The 22,887-nt window shown below is 44.8% G+C and overlaps 1 protein-coding gene across 3 annotated transcripts in view; it reads left to right on the top strand.

The window, feature by feature from the left end:
* GOLM2 (golgi membrane protein 2) overlaps window positions 1-22,493 on the top strand; it is a 42,951-nt gene extending 20,458 nt beyond the window's left edge. The window contains exons 5-10 of one of the 3 annotated variants that reach the window (XM_073653506.1): window positions 64-199; window positions 2,850-2,930; window positions 3,021-3,113; window positions 3,734-3,868; window positions 13,946-14,113; window positions 20,389-22,493. In XM_073653506.1, coding sequence (XP_073509607.1) covers window positions 64-199; window positions 2,850-2,930; window positions 3,021-3,113; window positions 3,734-3,868; window positions 13,946-14,113; window positions 20,389-20,456 — 681 coding nt within the window. In that variant the 3' untranslated portion in view covers window positions 20,457-22,493. Of the gene's footprint in view, window positions 1-63; window positions 200-2,849; window positions 2,931-3,017; window positions 3,114-3,733; window positions 3,869-13,945; window positions 14,114-20,388 lie in introns of all 3 variants that reach the window. The other 2 variants (XM_073653505.1, XM_073653507.1) reach the window with 2 other exon arrangements.
* The last annotated feature ends 394 nt before the right edge of the window (window positions 22,494-22,887 follow it).

Genomic DNA, 22,887 nt, shown 5'->3' with positions numbered 1-22,887 from the left:
GAACGTGAACCGATCATACGTCAGCACGACGGTGTAGACTAAACCTTGTGCTCTTCCCTGTAGGAGGAGGCAGAGAAGTCGTCCAACAAGGCGACAGCAGGTGAAGCCCCGGCTGAGAACAAGGCGCTCACAATGGCCAACATAGCCAAGGAGGACCGTGTGGAGGACCCTTCTAGTAACCGCCTACACTTCGACAGAGGTAAAATAACCGGCATAGTGTTGGATTTGCATGTCTGAGGGTTTATCACATGTCCATGTGGGCAGGAATCATTCTATGCTTTGGCTGCTACTTTTATACTTTCTCCACATTTCTATGTAGAATTTCTAGGCTCCGGATATGTAATTGTAAAGTGTATCTCCACCGAGTCTCTTTCGTCTGGTCTGAGAAGGTGAAAAGGACATGGCGACAGTACTCGCTTGGCATCTGTGCCACCCAGCATACAGGGGCATCTGCATGCCTGATATCAGAGCAGTGGGAGAGGTTCATTGTGGATACTCTGTGAATACTAAGGAATAGAACACCAATGAGTAGTTTGCTGACCATGCTCATCACAAAGCTGGCCAAACTTATTCAGCCAGTTACTTAGCACAGAGAATACAAGCTATGCCCTCCATGGCCGAGTTTCTCTTTTAAAGGGGGTGTTCATTTAGGACAATCTTCTCTTGTTAGAATGGTCTCCCACAAATAAAGTAATACCAGTGTTCTGCCAGGAACCCTAGCGTATGTTATGTTTGAGGGAATCCGGCAGTGAGTGTTTAAAGAGTTTCTACGAAGTTTTGAAGATATCCCAAAATCTATAGGATAGGCACTAATATCCTGATCTGTGGGGGTCCGACTGTTGGGACCCTGACTGATGCTGAGAACATTGCTCTGAAGAGCCCTGTCTGAATGTAGAGGAGGTGGAACATCACGCCTCAGCTCCATCCATTCTCCATGGGATTGATGGAGCTTGCACAGCACCATTACACAGGTCCTCTAATTGTTTATTTTTATTAATAATAATAATAATAATAATACTTTATTTTTATATAGCAGCAACATATTCCGCAGCGCTTTACAGACATTATCATCACTGTCCCCATTGGGGCTCACAATCTAGATCCCTATCAGTATGTCCTTGGAGTGTGGGAGGAAACCGGAGAACTCGGAGAAAACCCACGCAAACAATGGGGAGAACATACAAACTCCTTGCAGATGTTGTCCTTGGTGGGATTTGAACCCAGGACCCCATTCTTAAAGCAAGAAACTTTTTTATTTAAACCAAAAATCAGTGCTTTTGGTCGTTTGCAAACGAATGTAACTCTGTCATATTACATCATAGACATTGTATATAAAACAAACAAATTGTTACATTTTCTATAAAGAAAAGATCCTTATATTAAAACCAAATATGCCCCCTCCTTACCCCAACAACCAACAGATCCCACCTCTCCCCTTTTCTAGTGTGCAGCCCATTGCTAAATCTATTTTTATTATTATAGCATTAATAAATTAAATAACACATCCCTCGCCAACTCCTCAGAGACCACCCTAGAGCTCCCTTTTAATATAAACCTTCTTTTCCATCAATATCGTATTGTTCAAGTATCATATAATTTCATCCATCAAAGCTGGATCGTTTGCTAACCAGTATCTGGCTATGGCTTTCCTGGCATGATGCAGTATTTTTTAATGGCCAACTGAATTGGATTCTGGCCTTTCTCCTCTCCAACAAGACCTTAAATACATGTGTTGGGGTTTAGTAGAGTTTGGTGACCATAAACTTTCATAACTAATTTTCCAATATTTTCCCATAATTCAACCAGTTTAGGTCACAAGCAGAACCTATGCCTTAAGTCCGCTCCTTCCTCCCTGCATCTCGGACAAACATCGTCACTTTTAAGGCCCATTCTGTTTAGTGCTGTAGACTCTGTGAACCAGAAATAATTGAGACCTCCTCTGAGCCGTATTGACCGAGACCTTCCCTGTCCATTCAAGGACATCTTCCCACTCCTCCATTGAATTGTTTCCCACATCTTTCTCCCATCTATCTTTAATAGAGGCCATGAGATCTCCCAAGAATTTTATCAACAGAGCATTATATAATAATGAAATCAATCCCTTGGTAGCTTTAGCACATACCACATAATCAATTATCCCATTAAATGAGATGGTGAGATCTGAGATATTTTCCTGTGATCTAATCGTGTCTTAGTTGTAAATATTTAAAAAAATTCTGAATTATTCAGATTAAACTCTTGTTTCGAATATTCAAAAGAACAAAAACACCCTTCTGCATATAGTTCGTATGCATATTTTAATCCTTGTCGTTTCCAATTCCTAAACCCTTTCAAATACAAAAATTCCCTTGGGCGGTTTGCTTTGATGTGCTAGGTCCTCGTGACTCTCTAGTTAATATAGCTCTCAATACACACCAGGCATTAAAGGGATTGTCCAGGTTTGGGATGAAAGTTTGCAGTAACTCTGTGACTGCAGACGTCTGAATCCTCACAGCGTGTGCACAGCACACTGTCAGGATTTTCTGGTGGCTACGTCGATAGCGGGCATACTTCCTTCTACATTCTGACTACATGTGTTCAGCCTCGCTCAATGCAATAGAATTTAGTGGGACCGAGCCCATCTACTCGGCACATGAGCACATGTATGCCGTTCACATATTTGCGGTCGTATGACCTTCCGCTCTCGTTGCCAGCACCGGAGAATCCTGACTGCGTGCATTGCACACACTGTGAGGACTCCAAAGTCTGCAGTCACTCTTTCATCCCAAAACCTGGAAAACCCCATTAAGAAATTATCTAATAAGGTGGCAAAAACCTGTATAATTCTGACTATGAATGTTCTATCTTAGATGCTGCCAAAGCAGGAGGGGATGCAGGAATGCCAGAAATAGAAGACAGTGAGCCAGCGAAACCAGACGCAGTCCCCACCGGTGAGTCTAACGAGAACGTAATGGGGGCTGATGTTTCCATCTGTTCTCCTCTTTGCAGTTACTTATTCATTCATGTCCCTTATATAGTAGAGAAGAAGGTGGAGTTTGGTGCGCTGCCAAATCAAATTGGGGAGTCTGACAAACAACCTTCATTGCAACCAGACGCTATTGCAAATGACCAAGGTAGGTATTTGCTCGGGCCATGGTATCTGTGAACTGGGCTGACATATGAGCTAAGTTTCACATGCAACACTCCATGGTCGTACCTATATCTGCATGGGATTCTGCAACTTCCAATTTTTGGCAAAATGAAATGGGCGTCTGTATAAAGACTGGGATAATTGGGGTGAAGTCATAGTGAATTTCAGATTTTAGACAGTGTGTGGAGGAAGACAGGGACTTGTAAGTAACTCACGAGGAGGAGAAAATCCAATAAAGCTGATGAATATCTGGTAATGCTTCTCCGCTCTGTATTCTTACTGCTGAGACCTGTCCGCTCTTCTGACAAGTCTGCTGTAGTAGAAATGAATATGTCCCATTCCCCTGCTATGTAAGAACAACTCAGTGTAATTATTCTCCTTGTAAGGGGATATTGTAACAACTAGTTGTTAGTTTTTAATAAGGGAGTAAGCGTACGTAGAAATCCTAAAGAAAGCTGATGCAGAATTGCACATTAATGGAGAAAATAAGTATTAAAAAGTCCAGAGAACTGTAAGCTCCTTGTGAAATCACAGTTTCCTATGGCACACCAACACTGGGGTACAAAGGCATTGTTGTAATTGGTCTTTTCGCTTCTGCCACAGCTAAGTATCTTCCTCCTGGTGCCAATAAGGATCCTGCGTCCCCCATCGAGGACAACGCTGTGCACTTGGGGCTGCTGCCTCAGAAGCCAGTCCCCAAAGAGCCAAAGTCCATGATATTCCCCAATATAAAGCAGAGTGAGTATATGATGAATTGCTTAGGAAATCCTCATGTGATCACTACAATCCTTCCATTTATAACAGAAAGGACAGCAATAGTGTTTAACGAAACATGAAAAAAAATGTAATTGCGATCAGTGATGTTTGTAATGTTTGCTATTCGTGGTGTCTTCTAATCGTCATTCCTCAGCATTGTCACCCCCGGCACGGCAAGCACGGCCTCTCCTATAGTAGAAGCGTAGAATATCGGCTCTGACAGTAAGAAACCTAACAAGCTGTGGCAGAGGGATGTGCTGCCATCCTGTGGTTTGCGCTGGTATTACAACAAATGGTTATACCGACACAGTATACATCAAACGTCTTTCCACTTCCTTTACATAATTCTTTGGTGTAAAAATTTTATCTACACACGTTTTATCCTTGGGTGATTTGTTAAAAATTCTGCTCCCATTTTATCAAAGGCTTAGTGACATGCAACGTGGTTGCCAATAGTAAGAGACAATAAATTGGTTGACACCTAGTTTTCCCCAAAACTAATATTATAAAGAATATATAGTTTCTTGTCTAAGTTTCTACATTTCTACTATTCATGTGTGTTTTTTTACGAGTAGTGATGAGCGCAAGTGTTCGTTACTCAAGTTTGCCTAGGGTGCTCGGGTATTCACAGAGCATCGCGGGTGCTCGAGTGACATGTTCGCTTCCCCGTGGCCGCATGTTTCAGGGATGTTAGACAGCCACAAAACATGCAGAGATTGCCCGAGTTAGACAGCCACAAAACATGCAGAGATTGCCCGAGTTAGACAGCCACAAAACATGCGGGGATTGTCTGTCAAACACATGTGGGCACGGGAACGCGAACATGTCACTCGAGCACCCTAGGCAAACTCGAGTAATGAGCACTTGCACTCATCACTAGTTACGAGCGACCGGACAATTAACATTTAATTTCTCTCTGTCAAGTTCTGGGAACCTAAAGGAGGTACAGGCACAAATCTTCTATGCAGAGAAGAATTAATTATATTTAGATTACATATGAGACCACTTAGTGAAGTAACAATGTTGCAGACTTGGGCTTCTTAACCGGCACAGGTCCTCCTTGAATGCAGTAAAATGCCTCTTTCCTTGGCGACCACACCCACCCATTTATTATGGTCGAGTATTTATTATTCTACATGTGTAGCCATAAATGTATAATCTCTGTAGGTTTTTGAATTCAGAGGCACAATGAATTGCTGTTATCCATTTTGGGTTCAGGGCTTGTCTCACTTTGGGTTCCCATGTTGTTGCCAGCCAGAATAGTGTAATCGGCAGCACTATACAACATACCCACTGTATAACCAAAAAACCCAGAACCCTGAAGTAAATAGGATCAGTCATAATGGTCTTTTGATACAATAGGAATAGAGGCCTTCATGGTAGTGTTAGCATAATGTTATACCACTCGGGCATATTCCTCAATGTTTCCAAAAAACACAACTCCCTTAAAGGGAATCTGTCAGCAGATTATTGCTGTGTGATCTGAAAACAGCAGGAGATAGAGGCTGAAACACAGAGTTCAGGGATGTGTCACTTGTCACAGTGCATGCTGTTGTTTATGAACTGTGAGGGATCTATCATGAAGATATTAACATTGCTGGACTAGTCCAACTAAGCACCTCACTGTCTATTTACTTTGTACACAGGGAGCCTGGTAGGGGCGGGGTTTGCTTTCTCAGCTCTGCTGCATTGTTAAATCTAAAAGCTCTGATTGTATCAGAACCGCTGCACCCAGTAAACTAAGTGATACATCGTTGGATTCAGCTTCTCTTTGCCTACATCAGACTGCTCTCTGATGAGGTAGCAAAAACCTGCTGACAGATTCCCTTTAAGTGGAAAACTAAACATGAGCAAAATGGTGCAGAACAAAAGAATGTATAGCTGGATATCTTTAGAGTGAATATTCAACTCTGCCACATGATGTTGTAATGGTGGATTCACTTCTAAAGTACAAGGAAGGCCTGAATGCCTTTCCTTAAAAACATTATATTACAGGATGGACACTAGATTCTGTGATGGGATCCAGGGAGCTAGTCTGATTGCCGTATGTGGAGTCTGGAAGGAATATCCCCCTAACATGGAGCGATTAGTGTCTGTCCCATGGGGTTTTTGCTTTCCTCTGGATCAACATGTTAGGCCATAGGTTGGACTCTATGGACTCTACCTTCAACCTTAAAAAGCATAAAACTACAGTGTAACATTTGCTCAGTAAAATACAATATCACCCTGCCAAAATACAACCAAAAGATATGTGCAGGCGAAAAAACCCCAAATTGGTGACCCCCTATTATATCCTGTTCCTAAATATTGTATACTATCCGCATAAGATGTGTGGTGGGCACCGATCAGTCATAACATTAACACCACTGACAGGTGAAGGGGATACCGTTTATTATGATAATGGCACTTGTCCAGGGGTCATATATTAGGCAGCAAGTGAGCAGCCAGTTATTGAAGTAAATTGACCCAATTCAAAGATTTTACTCTAGAATTCTGGCTTTGAAAAGTTGCAAAATTTTGGCACAACACGAGGTTGCACTAAATATTAATACTTTTGGCATTCTCAAACCATTTTCACCCAGATCCTACAAAGTGCATGGCAAACCCCGCTCATCAAATTCAAGATGAGCCGCTGCGTTCCTTACACGACAAGTTTTACTCCAGCCCCCGACAGAGGCGCTTGATTCATTACAAGGAGTGCGCCTCTTAATAAATCAGGAGCGCCGCTCTTGTTGAGTATGGGTCAATATGTTTAAAGTAAAATAGGCAAGTTTAAGGATCTGAGCGACTCAAGGGTGGAATTGCGATGGCTAGATAACTGGGTAAGTAGGGAGGACCCTTATCTTTTGGACATTTTGTGGTATATGCTGTGGACATGTTGTAAATGGCCATGTTGGGAATATACTTTTAAGGCTGGCTATGATAGGTCACTACCAACATATGCGAGCATCTGTCTCAAAATAATGTGACTGGAAACACACTTTCAAATATAAAATACCACCAAACTAGTTGTATAAAGTCTCTTAAAATATGAATTTTGTTAAATTAGAAAATTAAAAATCCATACATTGTAAACAAAGTAACCCAATGGAGCGTTTCAACCTTTCTTTGTCAGGGGGCCCCTGACACGCCCCCTGATGAAGCAAGGGTGAGACGTGCGTTGGGGTGCCAGGGCCACATGCTACATCAGCCTGACAGACATGTAAGTGTTATTCTTTTCACAAAATTGCATGCTGTAACCATTAAGTCTTTGATCTGACCAACATGGACTACAAAATCCTATATATTCAAGTGAACAAATAATGACATAATGTAGCTTGGATAAGTTCAACATATAATGGTGTTATTCTATTAAATGTCGTCCTCCATTGGGTTACTCTGTTTACAATGTATTGATTTTTAATTTTCTAATTTAATAAACTTGGTATTTTATGAGACTTTATACACCTATTTTGGTTCTTTGGTGGTATTGGCTATGATGGGCGTCAGACGTAGAACTATGTACATATGGGACGCATAGCTGCAGACCCGTCAGAGTGCCCATGCTGAATCCTGCCCACTGCCAAAGGCGCCGACATAGGCACGTGAGTATCAGAACTCCATCATGGAGCACTGGAACAAGGAGACCTGTGTACATTGTTCACCTGGAGAAGAGATGGCACCATGGAAGAAGACAAGCTGGCAGAGGCAGTGTGCTTCTCTGGCCAATGTTCTGCGGGCAGTCCTGGCACTAATGATACTTTTTAGGAATGATGTGAGGAAAATGACAAACAGTAATGAAAGTCAGACAGAATTCGTAGGCCAAGTCATCAATCGAGCATCTGTGGGATCTGCTAGAAAACAACAACTAAAAAAGTTTAAGCCCTGTAAGTTGTGAGCGATGGCCTCCATGGATCAATGGAGTTGTTTCATCTTCTGTGTTCCAGAATACGCTGCTACTCTTCCTCCCAGCTTTGGAAATAGCGCACTCCTGAAGCTTGATATTTTCGGCCAGCACCATGGTCATGCCACTGGTCTGAACTGTGCGCTCTTGCAGTGTGCGAGCAGAGGCAGCTTTGCTTCTGTGGCATGGGAGAAGTGTAGGGACGCTGAAGCTCCACCATGGGAGAAGTGTAGGGACGCTGAAGCTCCACCATGGGAGAAGTGTAGGGACTCTGAAGCTCCACCATGGAAGAAGTGTAGGGACTCTGAAGCCCCACCATGGGAGCAGGGTAGGAACTCTGAAGCCCCACCGTGGGAGCAGTGCAGGGACTCTGAAGCCCCACCGTGGGAGCAGTGCAGGAACTCTGAAGCCCCACCGTGGGAGCAGTGCAGGGACTCTGAAGCCCCACCGTGGGAGCAGTGCAGGGACTCTGAAGCTCCACCGTGGGAGCAGTGCAGGGACTCTGAAGCCCCACCGTGGGAGCAGTGCAGGGACTCTGAAGCCCCACCGTGGGAGCAGTGCAGGGACTCTGAAGCCCCACCGTGGGAGCAGTGCAGGGACTCTGAAGCCCCACCGTGGGAGCAGTGCAGGGACTCTGAAGCCCCACCGTGGGAGCAGTGCAGGGACTCTGAAGCCCCACCGTGGGAGCAGTGCAGGGACTCTGAAGCCCCACCGTGGGAGCAGTGCAGGGACTCTGAAGCCCCACCGTGGGAGCAGTGCAGGGACTCTGAAGCCCCACCGTGGGAGCAGTGCAGGGACTCTGAAGCCCCACCGTGGGAGCAGTGCAGGGACTCTGAAGCCCCACCGTGGGAGCAGGGACTCTGAAGCCCCACCGTGGGAGCAGTGCAGGGACTCTGAAGCCCCACGGTGGGAGCAGTGCAGGGACTCTGAAGCCCCACGGTGGGAGCAGTGCAGGGACTCTGAAGCCCCACGGTGGGAGCAGTGCAGGGACTCTGAAGCCCCACGGTGGGAGCAGTGCAGGGACTCTGAAGCCCCACGGTGGGAGCAGTGCAGGGACTCTTGAAGCCCCACGGTGGGAGCAGTGCAGGGACTCTTGAAGCCCCACGGTGGGAGCAGTGCAGGGACTCTTGAAGCCCCACGGTGGGAGCAGTGCAGGGACTCTTGAAGCCCCACGGTGGGAGCAGTGCAGGGACTCTTGAAGCCCCACGGTGGGAGCAGTGCAGGGACTCTTGAAGCCCCACGGTGGGAGCAGTGCAGGGACTCTTGAAGCCCCACGGTGGGAGCAGTGCAGGGACTCTTGAAGCCCCACGGTGGGAGCAGTGCAGGGACTCTTGAAGCCCCACGGTGGGAGCAGTGCAGGGACTCTTGAAGCCCCACGGTGGGAGCAGTGCAGGGACTCTTGAAGCCCCACGGTGGGAGCAGTGCAGGGACTCTTGAAGCCCCACGGTGGGAGCAGTGCAGGGACTCTTGAAGCCCCACGGTGGGAGCAGTGCAGGGACTCTTGAAGCCCCACGGTGGGAGCAGTGCAGGGACTCTTGAAGCCCCACGGTGGGAGCAGTGCAGGGACGCTGAAGCCCCACGGTGGGAGCAGTGCAGGGACGCTGAAGCCCCACGGTGGGAGCAGTGCAGGGACGCTGAAGCCCCACGGTGGGAGCAGTGCAGGGACGCTGAAGCCCCACGGTGGGAGCAGTGCAGGGACGCTGAAGCCCCACGGTGGGAGCAGTGCAGGGACGCTGAAGCCCCACGGTGGGAGCAGTGCAGGGACGCTGAAGCCCCACGGTGGGAGCAGTGCAGGGACGCTGAAGCCCCACGGTGGGAGCAGTGCAGGGACGCTGAAGCCCCACGGTGGGAGCAGTGCAGGGACGCTGAAGCCCCACGGTGGGAGCAGTGCAGGGACGCTGAAGCCCCACGGTGGGAGCAGTGCAGGGACGCTGAAGCCCCACGGTGGGAGCAGTGCAGGGACGCTGAAGCCCCACGGTGGGAGCAGTGCAGGGACGCTGAAGCCCCACGGTGGGAGCAGTGCAGGGACGCTGAAGCCCAACGGTGGGAGCAGTGCAGGGACGCTGAAGCCCAACGGTGGGAGCAGTGCAGGGACGCTGAAGCCCAACGGTGGGAGCAGTGCAGGGACGCTGAAGCCCCACCGTGGGAGCAGTGCAGGGACTCTGAAGCTCCAGAGATCCAGCCAGCATCAGAGCAGCACTTGGAGGTGCTGCACTCCTTGCCTAAGAAACCAGCCACCTCTGCAGCGGTGGCCGAATCTAGACAATGAGCAGTAAACAATGTAAAGTCCCTCTATTCCTAAGGACATGATTTTTAATAGGAGTTAAACTGCACAGTTGTTAGTTTTTACAAGCACTTTGTAATATTATCCATTTAAGAACTTGAGAAAACCCAGCAGCTAAGATCAATGGTGTCAGAGACCACAGGATACCTCCAGGGGTCTTGTGAAGTGCACTCTTGGAAGGGTCAGAGTTATCTTAGTGGCACTGGGTGGGGGGGTACTATACGGTGTTAGACTTTTAATGTTATGGCTGTGGGTGTATATTGTTGTATAGCCCATTGGTCCTCCCTCTGTTTCATTTTAATCCCATCTTGACGATAGCTACTTATATCACGCATGCCTGGAGGTGGTTAATTAAACTTTTGGCCTCTCGTCATTAATAATTTAGGCATGTAGAAATAATATATGGAGTGTGGAGTTACGCTGGCACGCCGCAGTTATCAGCATGGCAGATTAATGGAAACTGATGCCATGTTTACTACACAATCAAAAGGTGACTTTTCCGGATGTCGCTGGTTCGGGGACATTCTGTCATGAGAAAACATCCCTCGCCAGATCAGACACCACAGAAATGCATCAGCCCTTTTATTATGCCACGTCTCTTCACAACCATTTATTTTTAATAATACACCCTCTCAGATTCATTCTCGCATCACATAAAAAAAAAAGAAAGAAAAAATGGATAAGCTGATTGTAATGAAGCCAGGTCTCCATATAGTTGACGTAGGTAGGGTGCATTCACTAATATCGGCAGTGGTGGCCTCCGGCAGTATTCACACCTTCCAAAACATGCAAAGCAGCAGAATACTGACGGGTATGAACTGCATTTTTTGATATATCAGCAGCTTGAGGAGGGTTTCAGAAACCAGAACCAGAAATATGCTGATAGATGAGGCTGGTCATTAAGATAATGGGGTTGTGTTAATGAGACCTGTATGGTCACTACTCTCTACCACTACGAGTCAAAAGGAGTCTATCAGCACAGAACGACTGCTCAAACCAAGTGCGGGGCCAGACATTTAACTACATCTTCCCACCTACATATTTACCTCTTCCCCACCCCTCACCCCTCTTCTTTGATAGGTTTGGCTTTATAAAGCCAGAAAGGGGCAGAGAGAGAGAAAACAAGAAGGTGGTGCACTTTGTGCACTCTTGGCGTGGCCAAACATTAAAGTGCCTGTGCTTTGGTTTGAACAGTCATTTATGCTTACAGACTCCCTTTGATGCTTATGTACACTGCACAGTTATCAGAAACGAGCCTTCCTGGACTTGTTTCCCAATAATCGTGCAGTCTAAGGTTGGTTTGACATTGCATTTCTTTAACCATTCAGTGGCCCCGTTGGGGTTTACGTCCAGACCCCCTGCAAAACGGGATCTGGACGTATGTGCCGACAGGGCCGTGGATTATAATGGTGTCGGGAGAGCGAACGTGCGTTCTACTGTGCATCATTTTTGGGTGTATATGTCTACTGGAGGTGGACACCCAGACGCAGTCTACTACATGTGAGTATCCGTCTCTAGTAGGCCCACACTTCCGAAAATGATGCACGTCGGAGCGCACATTCACTCTGCCGATACCATTATAGTCCATGGCCCCGTCGGCACATACGTCCGGATCCCGTTTTGTGGGACCACTGAACGGGTGCAGAAACACAATGTAAAAGCACCCTAAACAGGATTCTGATCAGCAATAAACCAGCACAACTCTTGTTTGATGGGTGAAATGATCTTTTGGTTTGCTTATAGATTGTTGTTCTCGGTATTGCATCATCCCGTGTAATTGGGTCCTGTGCTGCCGAGAACAATGGCAGGCTATGCGCATGGATCAGTCTGTTACTGATGGTTCTGTGCGCACACGTGGTTGGCCTGTGTAACCGGGCTTTTAACCAGTAGCCGATGAGTTGTTTAATGCCCCAAGTCAGGTGTAAACCCACCTTCCGGCTATGTTCCCAGCTAATCTTCTGTTTTGTACTCGCATGCGGGAAATCTGCTGCGTTATCTTATGCACTCTGCAAAAAAACTGTAAATTGACGAGCTGCAAGAATGAGATCTGCACTGTGTGAACTGAAGCTGTGGACGTCATTGCCACTTTCCCCCTTTTGCAATGCAAAGAGTGAAATGTGCAGCTCTCCTGAACCCTCTTCACAATGATGTACACAGCGGCCATTACTGGTGCGGCTATCACTGCGGGTCCTCCGCTGTCCATGGGAATGTCGTCCAACAGGTTTCCCGGTGTAAAACAAAGCAGGATTTATTATGAACACTATGGTGCATCCAGCAGTGGAAGTGGAGACTAGCCGGTTTATTTTACCAGGAGGATCGCCCCCAGCACATTATTTCTGTAAATGCAGAGCTCCGATCCTGATGGTTATCTGCCATTTATCACAGTCTAGGATCTGTTCAGTGTGATCCCTGGATTATGGCCACTTGGTAGATCTGGGATGGAGGACGTGCTGGCTTTTTCTCACCTTTTCCCAGTATTTTATACCTCTCTCACTCCTGTTATAAATTAACCAATGGTAACTCTTATCCTGTGATCTTTCTCTTTCCTCCCTGCATGGATGTAGCTGTACAGAACGTTTCCTAGCTCACAAACATGCCTCTATACTGCCGAAAAACAACTGTCCCCTTTCCTGACAAATACTTGTACTGCTCATATAACCGTTCTCCAGCATCTTTTCTTAGATCTGTGTTGTGCCGTTCCTGTTATTCTTTTTAGAAATATATGAACACATTGACAACTGGGTGTTATCATCATTCTTTTTATCAAAGGGGCGTGTCCATTCACACTCAGCATTGATTGGACAGTATTAGACAGGTAAGGGACCCTCCCCCAAGGAGACACACACAAGTACCTCAATGCAGACCGAAGAAAAGCTGCTCCAGAAGTCTTGTATGGAGAATACAAGTATCTACTAAAACATTTTGGGAATGCCAAGAGATCCTTAGTGCTTGCTGTCTGATGTTCATCATTATTCACTACTATTTTAGAATAGCATTTTTTACATATTTAAAGGGCTTATCTCACAACAGACAAAATGTCTGATATCTGCAGGTTCCATATCTGTGATTCACATTTATCTCCAGAATAGGGGTCCCCCAATCCCCCGTCCCACGCTTGTGAGTGGGGGTTAGTTGTGCACGTTCAGTCTCGCTCTCCATTCATTGTTATAGGAGTTGCTGTATTCGCTCACAGCAGTGAATGGACAGAACCATCACATGCTCCAGCAGCCCTTTACGCTGGTGGTCGGTTACACCATGTCTCTCATGAAACAACCCCCTTAAGTAGCCTTTGTGGCAGCACAGCCTACTGTTAATGCATGATCCACTTATTAATTTACTATGCTTGTGCGATTTTTCCTTGGTTTTGGCATGCACCCCAACTGGAGACCCCACTATCTACAACTAACTTCTTTGCTGTTTCGATTGATTTCAATATAATTTTTTTTCTCTAGAACTGAATGATCACTTTGTGTAATTTACACTATTGTATTCTGTGCTTGTCCTATTTCATGTAACTAATCAATTAATTTCAGAATGCTATTTTATGCTAAACTTGGGGGCTAGCAACCAGCGACACCCCAGTTTTTATAAAAGACATGATGGGAGTTGTAGTTTCTCCACAATTTGAGTGGAGCTGGTTGCTGACCCTCGTGACATTATCCCTTCCCCTTATCAGACCAGTTGAGTTTTTTGAGATGAAGCGGTGCGATGGGACTTTACTGCTCATTTTTGGGTTTCGGTATTGCTTTGACAAGTGCAGTGATCTCACGTTAATCTTTGGGATAACGTCCTGTCCTGTCTTTGCTGATGTTTCCTAATTTTTCTCACATTTTCCTTTCTTCTCTCCTGCCCTTCCATCCCTTTTTGCTCCTTCCTGCTCCCGACTTCCCAGGTCGGTTTTTTGATGAGAATGAGTCCCCCGTAGATGCTCAACATGGTTCTAAAGTGGCAGATTATAACGGGGATGATGGTAACGTGGGTGAGTACGAGGCAGACAAGCAGGCAGAGCTGGCCTACAATGAGGAAGAGGATGGTGATGGGGGAGAAGAAGACGTACAAGGTGAGCGTGGGCTCTGCCTGCGTCATATTATCCCCATGTTCTATACAATCCAGCTCCGGATTATCCACATCACGTGGCTCCTGGCACAAGAGCGTCTGCTATTTATAACCGTTTCACAGCTATGGCTTTCTATACATTTATTGCTGGAGACATTGGATGACTGACTGGCGTTTCGTGCTTCATTCTGCATGCCCGATTTCTGTGCATGACTTCTCCACCACCGGCTGCCTAGTATTGTGCCTCTGCACCTTTAGTATTAGGCTGCATGTTTCTTCTGTATTACTGCTAATCTCCGTATGTTGCATTTTACTCCCCGCCATCAGTCATGTGTGTAAAGGGCTCGTCTGGTTTGTGGTGTCACAGCCATTTCATCTTGCTCTGCATTCATTAGAAACAGCATGAAGTATCTGCCGTCGGAGCTAATCGTGTTACTTAGCGTCGCGCCTGCTTGCTGTGATAGCAATTTGCCATAGTGTTACACAGACAATGTACTTGATAATTAGAAGCTTTTCCTAACTTGTGTCACCAGTTTTGCATAGGATACAAGTTTTGAAAAGTCATTTCAAGTAGGGACAATAATGACCCAATATTCATCAAATTTAGTTTATGTTCACCTTTTAGCCATTTGGACCTTTTTGTTTTATTGTTTAGTAATCCAGAAAAGGTGGCCTTACACTTTAAAGGGGTTTTACAGGACAGGGATACGTTTCTTCAACCTGTTCGCATGTGCTAGATTGAAATAATGAAGAGTTGATATTCGCCCTCCTCTGCTCTAGCACTGCCTCTGCTCTGGTCATGGTTGACAGTAAAGTTACATCTGCTTACCACATCACCACTGCAGCCAATCACTGAGCTCAGCAGCTTATATTATTGTCAGAGCCACTGAGCTCAGTAATTGATTGAGCTTTAGCCATGACATCACCCCAGCAGCCTGTTGACAAAGTCCAGAGCAGCAGCGAAGAAGCAGCACTGGAGCAGAGGAAGGTGAATAACTGCTCTTTCTATTTATTTATTTATTTAAACTTTGCACAAGCTGATAGACTGAAGACACTCATTACCCAATATATATATATATATATATATATAAAATAATAATATATGGGCGTTGTGTGTCCAAAATCATAACTACCAAAAATAGATGACATGTTACAACCAAGCGTAAAGAGTAGATATAGCAACTTTATTATTTAAAATGAGTTATGAAGACACTTATTGCCTGGAAACCCCCTGTAAGATAGCTGTTGGCTATTTGCATTTTTCCATCTTATTTCTCCCTACGCCACCAAAAACGTATGCTTGGCCGAGTAATTTTCAAATTGGAGAGGGATTAAGTATTGGCTGTCTAACTCCTAGGATTTGTCCAGCCCTGATGGTGTATGAAATACAATTACATGCCTTAATGTGGTCCTATCCAAGATGGAGGAGCGGTAGTCTCACACATGACAGGAGTAGCCTTAACCTGAGAAAGTCGTGGCGTTTAAAGGGAACCTGTCATCTGATTCATGTGGCCTAAACCACGGGCAGCATGAATTAAATCCTGGCTGTACGATTTTCTCCGAGACACTTCGGCATTTCAGAGAAAATATACTTTAAAGATCCGAGACTAGTCTGTCGCCTCCCCGGGGGCATAAATCAGATTTTTTTTTATTGTGCATACTTTTAGCCTTTTATACTCAATGGTCAAAGGTCTTTGCAGAATATAAAATTGTGTAATATAAAAACAGCTTAAGAATGAATCAATATAGTTTTTAGACGTTGAGGGCTAGGTCCCCCATAAAGTGCTACCATATTCCCATCCTATTGCAGATTAACCCATGTGAAATATATTCTGCAATCAGCGTGTCTTGTGGTTAGGAATACCTCCAGGTAAAGGAAGGCATGATATAGCTGCTCCCACTGAGAAGTTCAGTGTGTAGGCTAATATGGGCCAGGTGTTTAGTCCATCACATTCCGGTGATTTGGGGTAAATTATAGATTTTGACTCTCTCAGATTTATTTCATATTTATAAGTTCAAGTTGACTTTCAGTCCCTCGCATATTGAGAGAGAACATGAAAATATGCCTGGAAATAATGAAAAGACACAGATCCTCTAAGGCCTGACTCACACATCTGTGTTTTGTGCAGGGCTGTGGAGTTGGTAAGCCAAACCTCTGACTCTGATGCCTCAATTTTCATGACACCAACTCCACGACTCTGACTCCGACTCCCTCATACACGGCTCATGTTTAAGTGATAAATTTACTGTAGCACAGAGTCATCTCAGCTAAAAGTCTAGACCCTTAGATCAGGAATAGGACAGACATTTATAGGACATTTCATAACTTTTCCAAATTCTTATATAAAAATATTCCCCACAAACTGCATTGAACTACTGTACCCAATTTATTATATATTTTAGGAGTCGGAGTTGGTCCATTTTATACCGACTCCACCAAAATGGGCTCAGACTCCACAGCCCTAGTTTTGCGGTCTGCACTTGGAGCGTGATGCACGGACTGGCCGTGGGTGTTTTACGAGACTGTCAAGTTGGGGTGAGGACGCCAGTGGTTAGTCTGTGCATTGCAGCCGGAGTAAGGTACAGCGAGCACTGATCTGTAAAATTGGCATAAGTCGGGGGTTACTCTACTCCAAGCTTCAAGTATCACCAACAGCTCATGATTTGAGGAAATTACATAGAACAATTCCAAAGTGGCAATTCCTGATTTTTCTCATTATTATATTCAATATTTAAGGGCATCTGTCAGTTGAAACACCCCTCTTAAGCAATCTATATGGGCAAGCTGAATAAAATGATTCCTGGATATCTGCGTTCCGATGTCATGATCTTTAGAAATCCACGTTTTACTTATATGTAATGAGCTCTTAAGCTCTATGGGCCGGACACTGATCTGCATGAGAATCTGCCTCCAGAGCTTATTTTGCATGAATGGAGGCCTTACCAGTGTGAGACATGTAATGACTGACAGCCTGCTCGCCTGATCTTACTGCAGAGCTGTCTGTGATTATAACTGACACATCTCCTCTCAGTGCTTCACCTTTAGCTCACACAGTATTACAATACAGCAAAGCTCAGAGAGCTGCAAAAAATGTGTTTTTAAGAACCAAATGTAATTTCTCCTGTTCTGTGTTAGTTTCTTGTCTCACACTGGTACCTCCCCTTTTATTAGAAATCATCTCTTGAGGCAGATTCTCATGCATATCAGTGTCCAGCCCGTAGTATTAAACAACTCAACTAAACATACAAAGAAAACGTGGATTTCTTTGGAATAAATCATCAGATCACAGATATCATTTTATTCAGCTCCCTATCACCTAAATGCCCATCTAGACTGCTTAGGAGGGGTGATCCTACTGACAGATTCCCTTTAAGGCTGTGTGCCCACGATGCGTTTTTTAAGCATTTTTGCAGCGCCAGTTCCGCTGCAGAAATGCTTAAAAACCACTTGGTAGAAGGCCTGCCATGTTCCGCAATGATAATCCGCAGCGGAAATTTCCGCAGCATGTGCACAGCACATGCGGATTATCATTGCGGAAAAAAACGCAGCACTACCAATTATTTTGCGGAAGCGCTGCGTTTTCTCCGCCATTGACTTACATTGGATCGCATGGATTACGCATCACTGTATATGTAGATGCGCATCCTATGTGTTTCAATGTGCGGATGGTACCCGGGTCTGGAGAAGAGGAGACTCTCCTCCAGACCCAGGTACCATAGAACCTGTAAAAAAAAAAAGAATAAAATAAATATTATATTTACCTTCTGATGGCCCCCGGTGCGCTTGTCTTCGCTTGCCGGCAGCTTGCGGTGGACTAAAGGACCTGCGGTGACGTCATTTAGTCATGTGATGGCAGGTCCTTCAGTGCAGTGTACCGCGAGCTGCCGGCAAGCCGAGACACATCAAATCAAGACTCCGGAGGCCATCAGAAGGTAAGTATGATATTTATTTTTTTACCATTCTTTACGGTCACACTATATAAATCCATGCTGGTTGCATGGATTTATAGTGTGACCAAGTTGTCAAGCACTTTCCAAGTGATGCTAAAATCGCTTGGAAAGCGCTTGTCAACCCGCATGCGGAAATGCATGTGAAGAACGCTTCACATCCGCATGTCCCTGGCAGGAAAAACGCATGTACAATCCGCATGTACAATCCGCATGTACAATCCGCATGTACAATCCGCATGCGTTTTTTCTGCCAGGGAGATGCAGAAATGCTCATGAAAAAATCCAGAGCATTTTTGCATCGTGGGCACATAGCCTAAGGGTAAGGCAAGAGAGTGCAGTCGCAGCACCTAAGAAGCTCTGCTCACCTGTGGCCAGATAATGGCAGTACAATTGTGAAACAATATCGTGGGGCTATTGGCCATCATGATGGGCCAAGTCTTGGCTGCATGCGTAAAGAATATTGATGCCACCACATGTTGGGGAAACTTGAGTGCTGGAATGGAAAAATAAAATGGGTAGTGAACATGGGCATCCCTGTCACAGGTATGATTGGCTTTTATATCCAAAGACTGAAAGCCTGAGGGGCATAAAGGGAAAATCTGTTCTCTCTTAGCTCCAGTCATGTCCCAAATGACGCATGGAGGCTCAGGTTTAGAGTATTGGAAGAGGACAGTGACGTGAGCCATCTCCTCTCATGTAGTCTGGCTATAGGACAATCCGCTTCATCCAATCAGAAGATGGCTAGAGCAATATTGGCTCAGTGAGAGCATACATCGTTCTCCTGCACCACCACCGAGGAGAAAGATCTGTATTTATTAAGAAAAAAAAAAATCTTCGCTACAGATAGAAGATGCTGAATAACCCCTATTTGTTCAATGAACGCAACCCCTTTTCTCAAAACTGGAGCATCTGTTTATAATGGCATCTAAAACTGATCGTGGTTCGTTCTGGGCATTACGGTCCACGTATGGACTTAGTGGTAGTATTACAGCCTGGCCATTCATGCTGGTCACTTGCTCTGGCCAACTGGGCATATGTACACTAGATGTCCTCATACGACCACTAATGCACAAGATGTACAGGAGACTGGTGTCTATAGAAGAAAAAGAGACTTTCTGTCTCATGGGGAATTTATAATCCCATTGACAATTCTGATCTGCAGGGAGATATGATCTAGTCAACCTTTGTTTCTATGAACTATTAGTGTATAAAATACTATATGCTCGCTTCCTTTAGGGTATGTTCATACAGATTTTTTTATTTTTTTTCCCCCATGAGGTTTTGGAGCAAAAACTCTCCCAAAAACGAGGAGTTGAAAAAACATGAGTTTTGCTTGGATATTTGGGGCATGTGCACAGCATCATTTAGATGCAACGCCGGCAGTTGCTATCCTGAGGCGGCTTCTTCTTCTTCGGCGGCCGTGTCGTCATTCTAGCAGAGGCTCTGCCAACGTCAGCTTCCACGCTATACTATTAAATATACAAAGCAAGCGGCTTCCTAGTAGAAACTGCCTGATCATTTGTTTTAACAAACCCTGAAGCCGTTAAAAAAAAAAAAGAAAAAAAAAAGTGACTCTAGACACAGCACTGTCGTTCTGACATTGCTCTGCATTATCTTCATTGTATGGGCACTTTTTCAGCCAGCTTTTGGGTGACGCTGTGTTCACATAGCCTTCAAGGGTTTCTGCTTCAAAAAGTCCTGAAAAAAACTCTCCTTTTAAAGGGAATCAATCAGCAGTTTTTTTTTGCTATGTAATCTGGAGACAGCAGAAGATAGAGGCTGAGACACAGAATTCAGGGATGTGTCACTTGTCAAAATGCTTACTGTTGTTTACTAACTGTGAAGGATTTATCACTAAGAGATTAACATTGCCGGACTACACTAGTCCCGCAGCGCCCCCTCTTGTGATAGCAACTCACCGTCTATGGACTTTGTATACACAGAGCCTAATGTGGGCAGGGTTAGCTGTGTTGGGGGTGGGGTTAGCTTCCTCAGCTCTGCTTCATTCTAAATCTAAAGCTCTGATTGTATCATAATGGCTGCACCCAGTAATCTAAGTGATACATGGTTGGATTCAGCTTCTCTACATTATGCTACTACCAGATGAGGTAGCAAAAACCTGGTGACAGATTCCCTTTAAGTGGCCCAAACATATTTGCATGCTGCCTCACTGAGTCCACAGATTGCAATTTATCAGTCTGATATATGTCACAGATAAAATAGTGTTAGCTTTCATTAGTTTTTTTTGCGTGTGACTCTTGCATTTTTAACATTTTAACACTTGTCATTTGTTTTGGAGGAAATAACATCTTCTTATGCTTTATTTAGATGATGAAAACGACGGACAAGTGGATGCAGCCGAATACAGAAAAGATCATTTTGGTGAGACCCTGTAACCTGTGGACTGGATAGACAGAAGAATGGAATGAAACGTGCCAAGTGCTGGGGTCTTTCTCTAGTCTATGATTTGTGCTGTAAGAGGAGGCTCAAAGACCAGGAGCATATGACGTTCATACTGGTGCCAGGAGGACCAGACCTGTTCTTTAGTTACTTGCCTCTTTCTTTGTTGGATGGGGCATCACGCTGTTGTAGTTGGGTCTACTCCTACAAAGGCCATCACAGTCCACTCGTGGCTGTAGAAGTTGAGCTTCCTCATTGATTGACTTTTAATAATCTTTTTTTCCCCTCCCCTTGGGTTGTAAATATAAACTTTTTGCTGGAAATTTTATTCTGGATTGAGTACGAGTAAGTTCTTAAATGAAATCCCTGGTCGCTGACGACTGTCATGTACATATCATCTTCCCAGGAACGTCCCCTGTAGAGGATCCGCTGCACACATGATCACGTTGTCGGACAAGTTAGGATTTTTGCTCTCCCAGTACGTCTGATAAATCGTGACCTATGGATTCTGACTTTCTGATGCAAGCCCCCACATCATGGGATATCTATGACAGGTTCTGTGTGAATTGAAGGGCCGCGTCGTAGGAAACTTTCTGAAACCGTGTCCAATCTTCCTAGTGTAAGCAGTGCAGCCAAGTACTAGATTCTCTGCAAATATATTTATATAATATTTGTATTTTGTATGTAATATGTGTAAATAGACTGATGCACTGTACCATGTAACACGTCTGATCAAGCAGATCCTGCACCTTTTAAGACTAACTCAGATCAGCCCTCACGTTCTACATATCGTTAGATGTCATTAGGGTTCGAGAGTATTGCTGATGGCCGACTCACTGCGAATGCCCACTTACGGACTGCCGTGTTCTTCTATGGGGTTTCTCTGCATCGGGACATGGATCAATGTTTTCGCATAGTACATTATTTGTATTCCCCCCTGGGGATTGGATGGCACAAGCAGTTTGGTAACTTTTTATTTTTGCAGGACATCACATACAGCCTTAATTAACTCCAGTGCATGAATAGGAAAGGATTTAGAAATTGAATACTGAAAAAAGGGATCAACCTGCTCACAACGTTCTGCACCTCTTAGTAGAGATAGACTTCTAGTTCTGGAGCCCCTGTGCCCATGCTGTTTGCATCTGTACAATTGGCCGACGCTCGCTGCCCACACACAGACTTCATCTGAGCCGTATTTTCTTTTCTGTGGTTATTTTCTCCATATTCTGGAGAGGTGGGGAAAATGAAGACCTTGTCGTTTGGGAAAGCTTTTCTTTTTTTTTTTTACGTAAACCCTAAGGAAAGCATTATGTGTATTTATTGGTTTTCTGTGGATCTGGCACCGACTGAACGGTCAGTGTTATTTTAGGCCTTTTGAATATTCGTTGTCCCAATTGATTAATTGGCTCACCACTAATGAACGTGTAACATACTGGTACGGCAACCATTGAGTTATCTTTCATCACAAGGACACTTTCATTAATGCAAATATTGAAGAAGAACTAAAGGAATCATCTGCCTTGTTTTCCAGACCCCCGTATCTTACTCCTCTTAAGACTATCATATGCAATCATTGTTTTTTCTAGGCTAGGTAAGTGACAAGAAGATAATATAGATAATGCAGGGGATGTCACCTGGTTCACTGGCAAATTATTACTGCAGAAAAACTGGGTAGCAGCCAAAGAAAAAGCTGAAATTGCAGTATTTTTAGTTTCCGAACGTCGATCTTAACAATAAGACTTTTACATATTTTTGTGGCCAAACAGACAAGACCCGTTTATAGTCCTATTGCTGAGCTCTTATTGTCCCTGACAATACCTGTCTGAAATACATATTTCTTCTGTTAACCTTACGATTCAAGAAGATTTGGTATTGGTTGTGTTAACATTTGTATGTTTTTGTGTGTAATCTGGCCCACGGGCCATAGACTGCATCGGTGCTGTCTACAATTTGCCCTGAAACCTGCGTCCTTGTCCTGCAGTGTGTGAGAGCAACCTGTGAAGGACGTTCTTAATAAAGGTAGTAAAAAGGTTCTTCTTTCCCGTGTGTGCCTTATTCCACTGCACTTTAAAGCGAATGAATGCATCCTTTCAGTCATGTAGACTGAGTTGGGTTTGACCAAAGGCTGAGAAAAGGATGAGTGATCCAGACCCCTCTTCCCCCATTACACATGGCTGGGACCTGTGGCCCCAATATGGATGAAAATATACAGCCGCTGTATTGTTAGATGAGTTGGCCCTTATTCTTGGCAGTCTCTGCACAAGAGCTAAAATATTGTCATGTATGACCAGCTGAAAAAGGTTTCACCCATGAAATAATGCAGCCATTCTATACTTTGTGTTTCCATTCCCATGGATGTGTATGGAAATCCACCAAAGGCAAACTAAGATCTGGAAAATGAGGAATTGAAACTTACTAAGGTTGGCA

This window comes from Phyllobates terribilis, unplaced genomic scaffold (genome assembly GCF_046119375.1).
Source record: "Phyllobates terribilis strain yellow unplaced genomic scaffold, ASM4611937v1 Scaffold_11__3_contigs__length_659146591, whole genome shotgun sequence".
Lineage (NCBI taxonomy): Eukaryota > Metazoa > Chordata > Amphibia > Anura > Dendrobatidae > Phyllobates > Phyllobates terribilis.
This window is presented reverse-complemented; position numbering and strand designations above follow the sequence as displayed.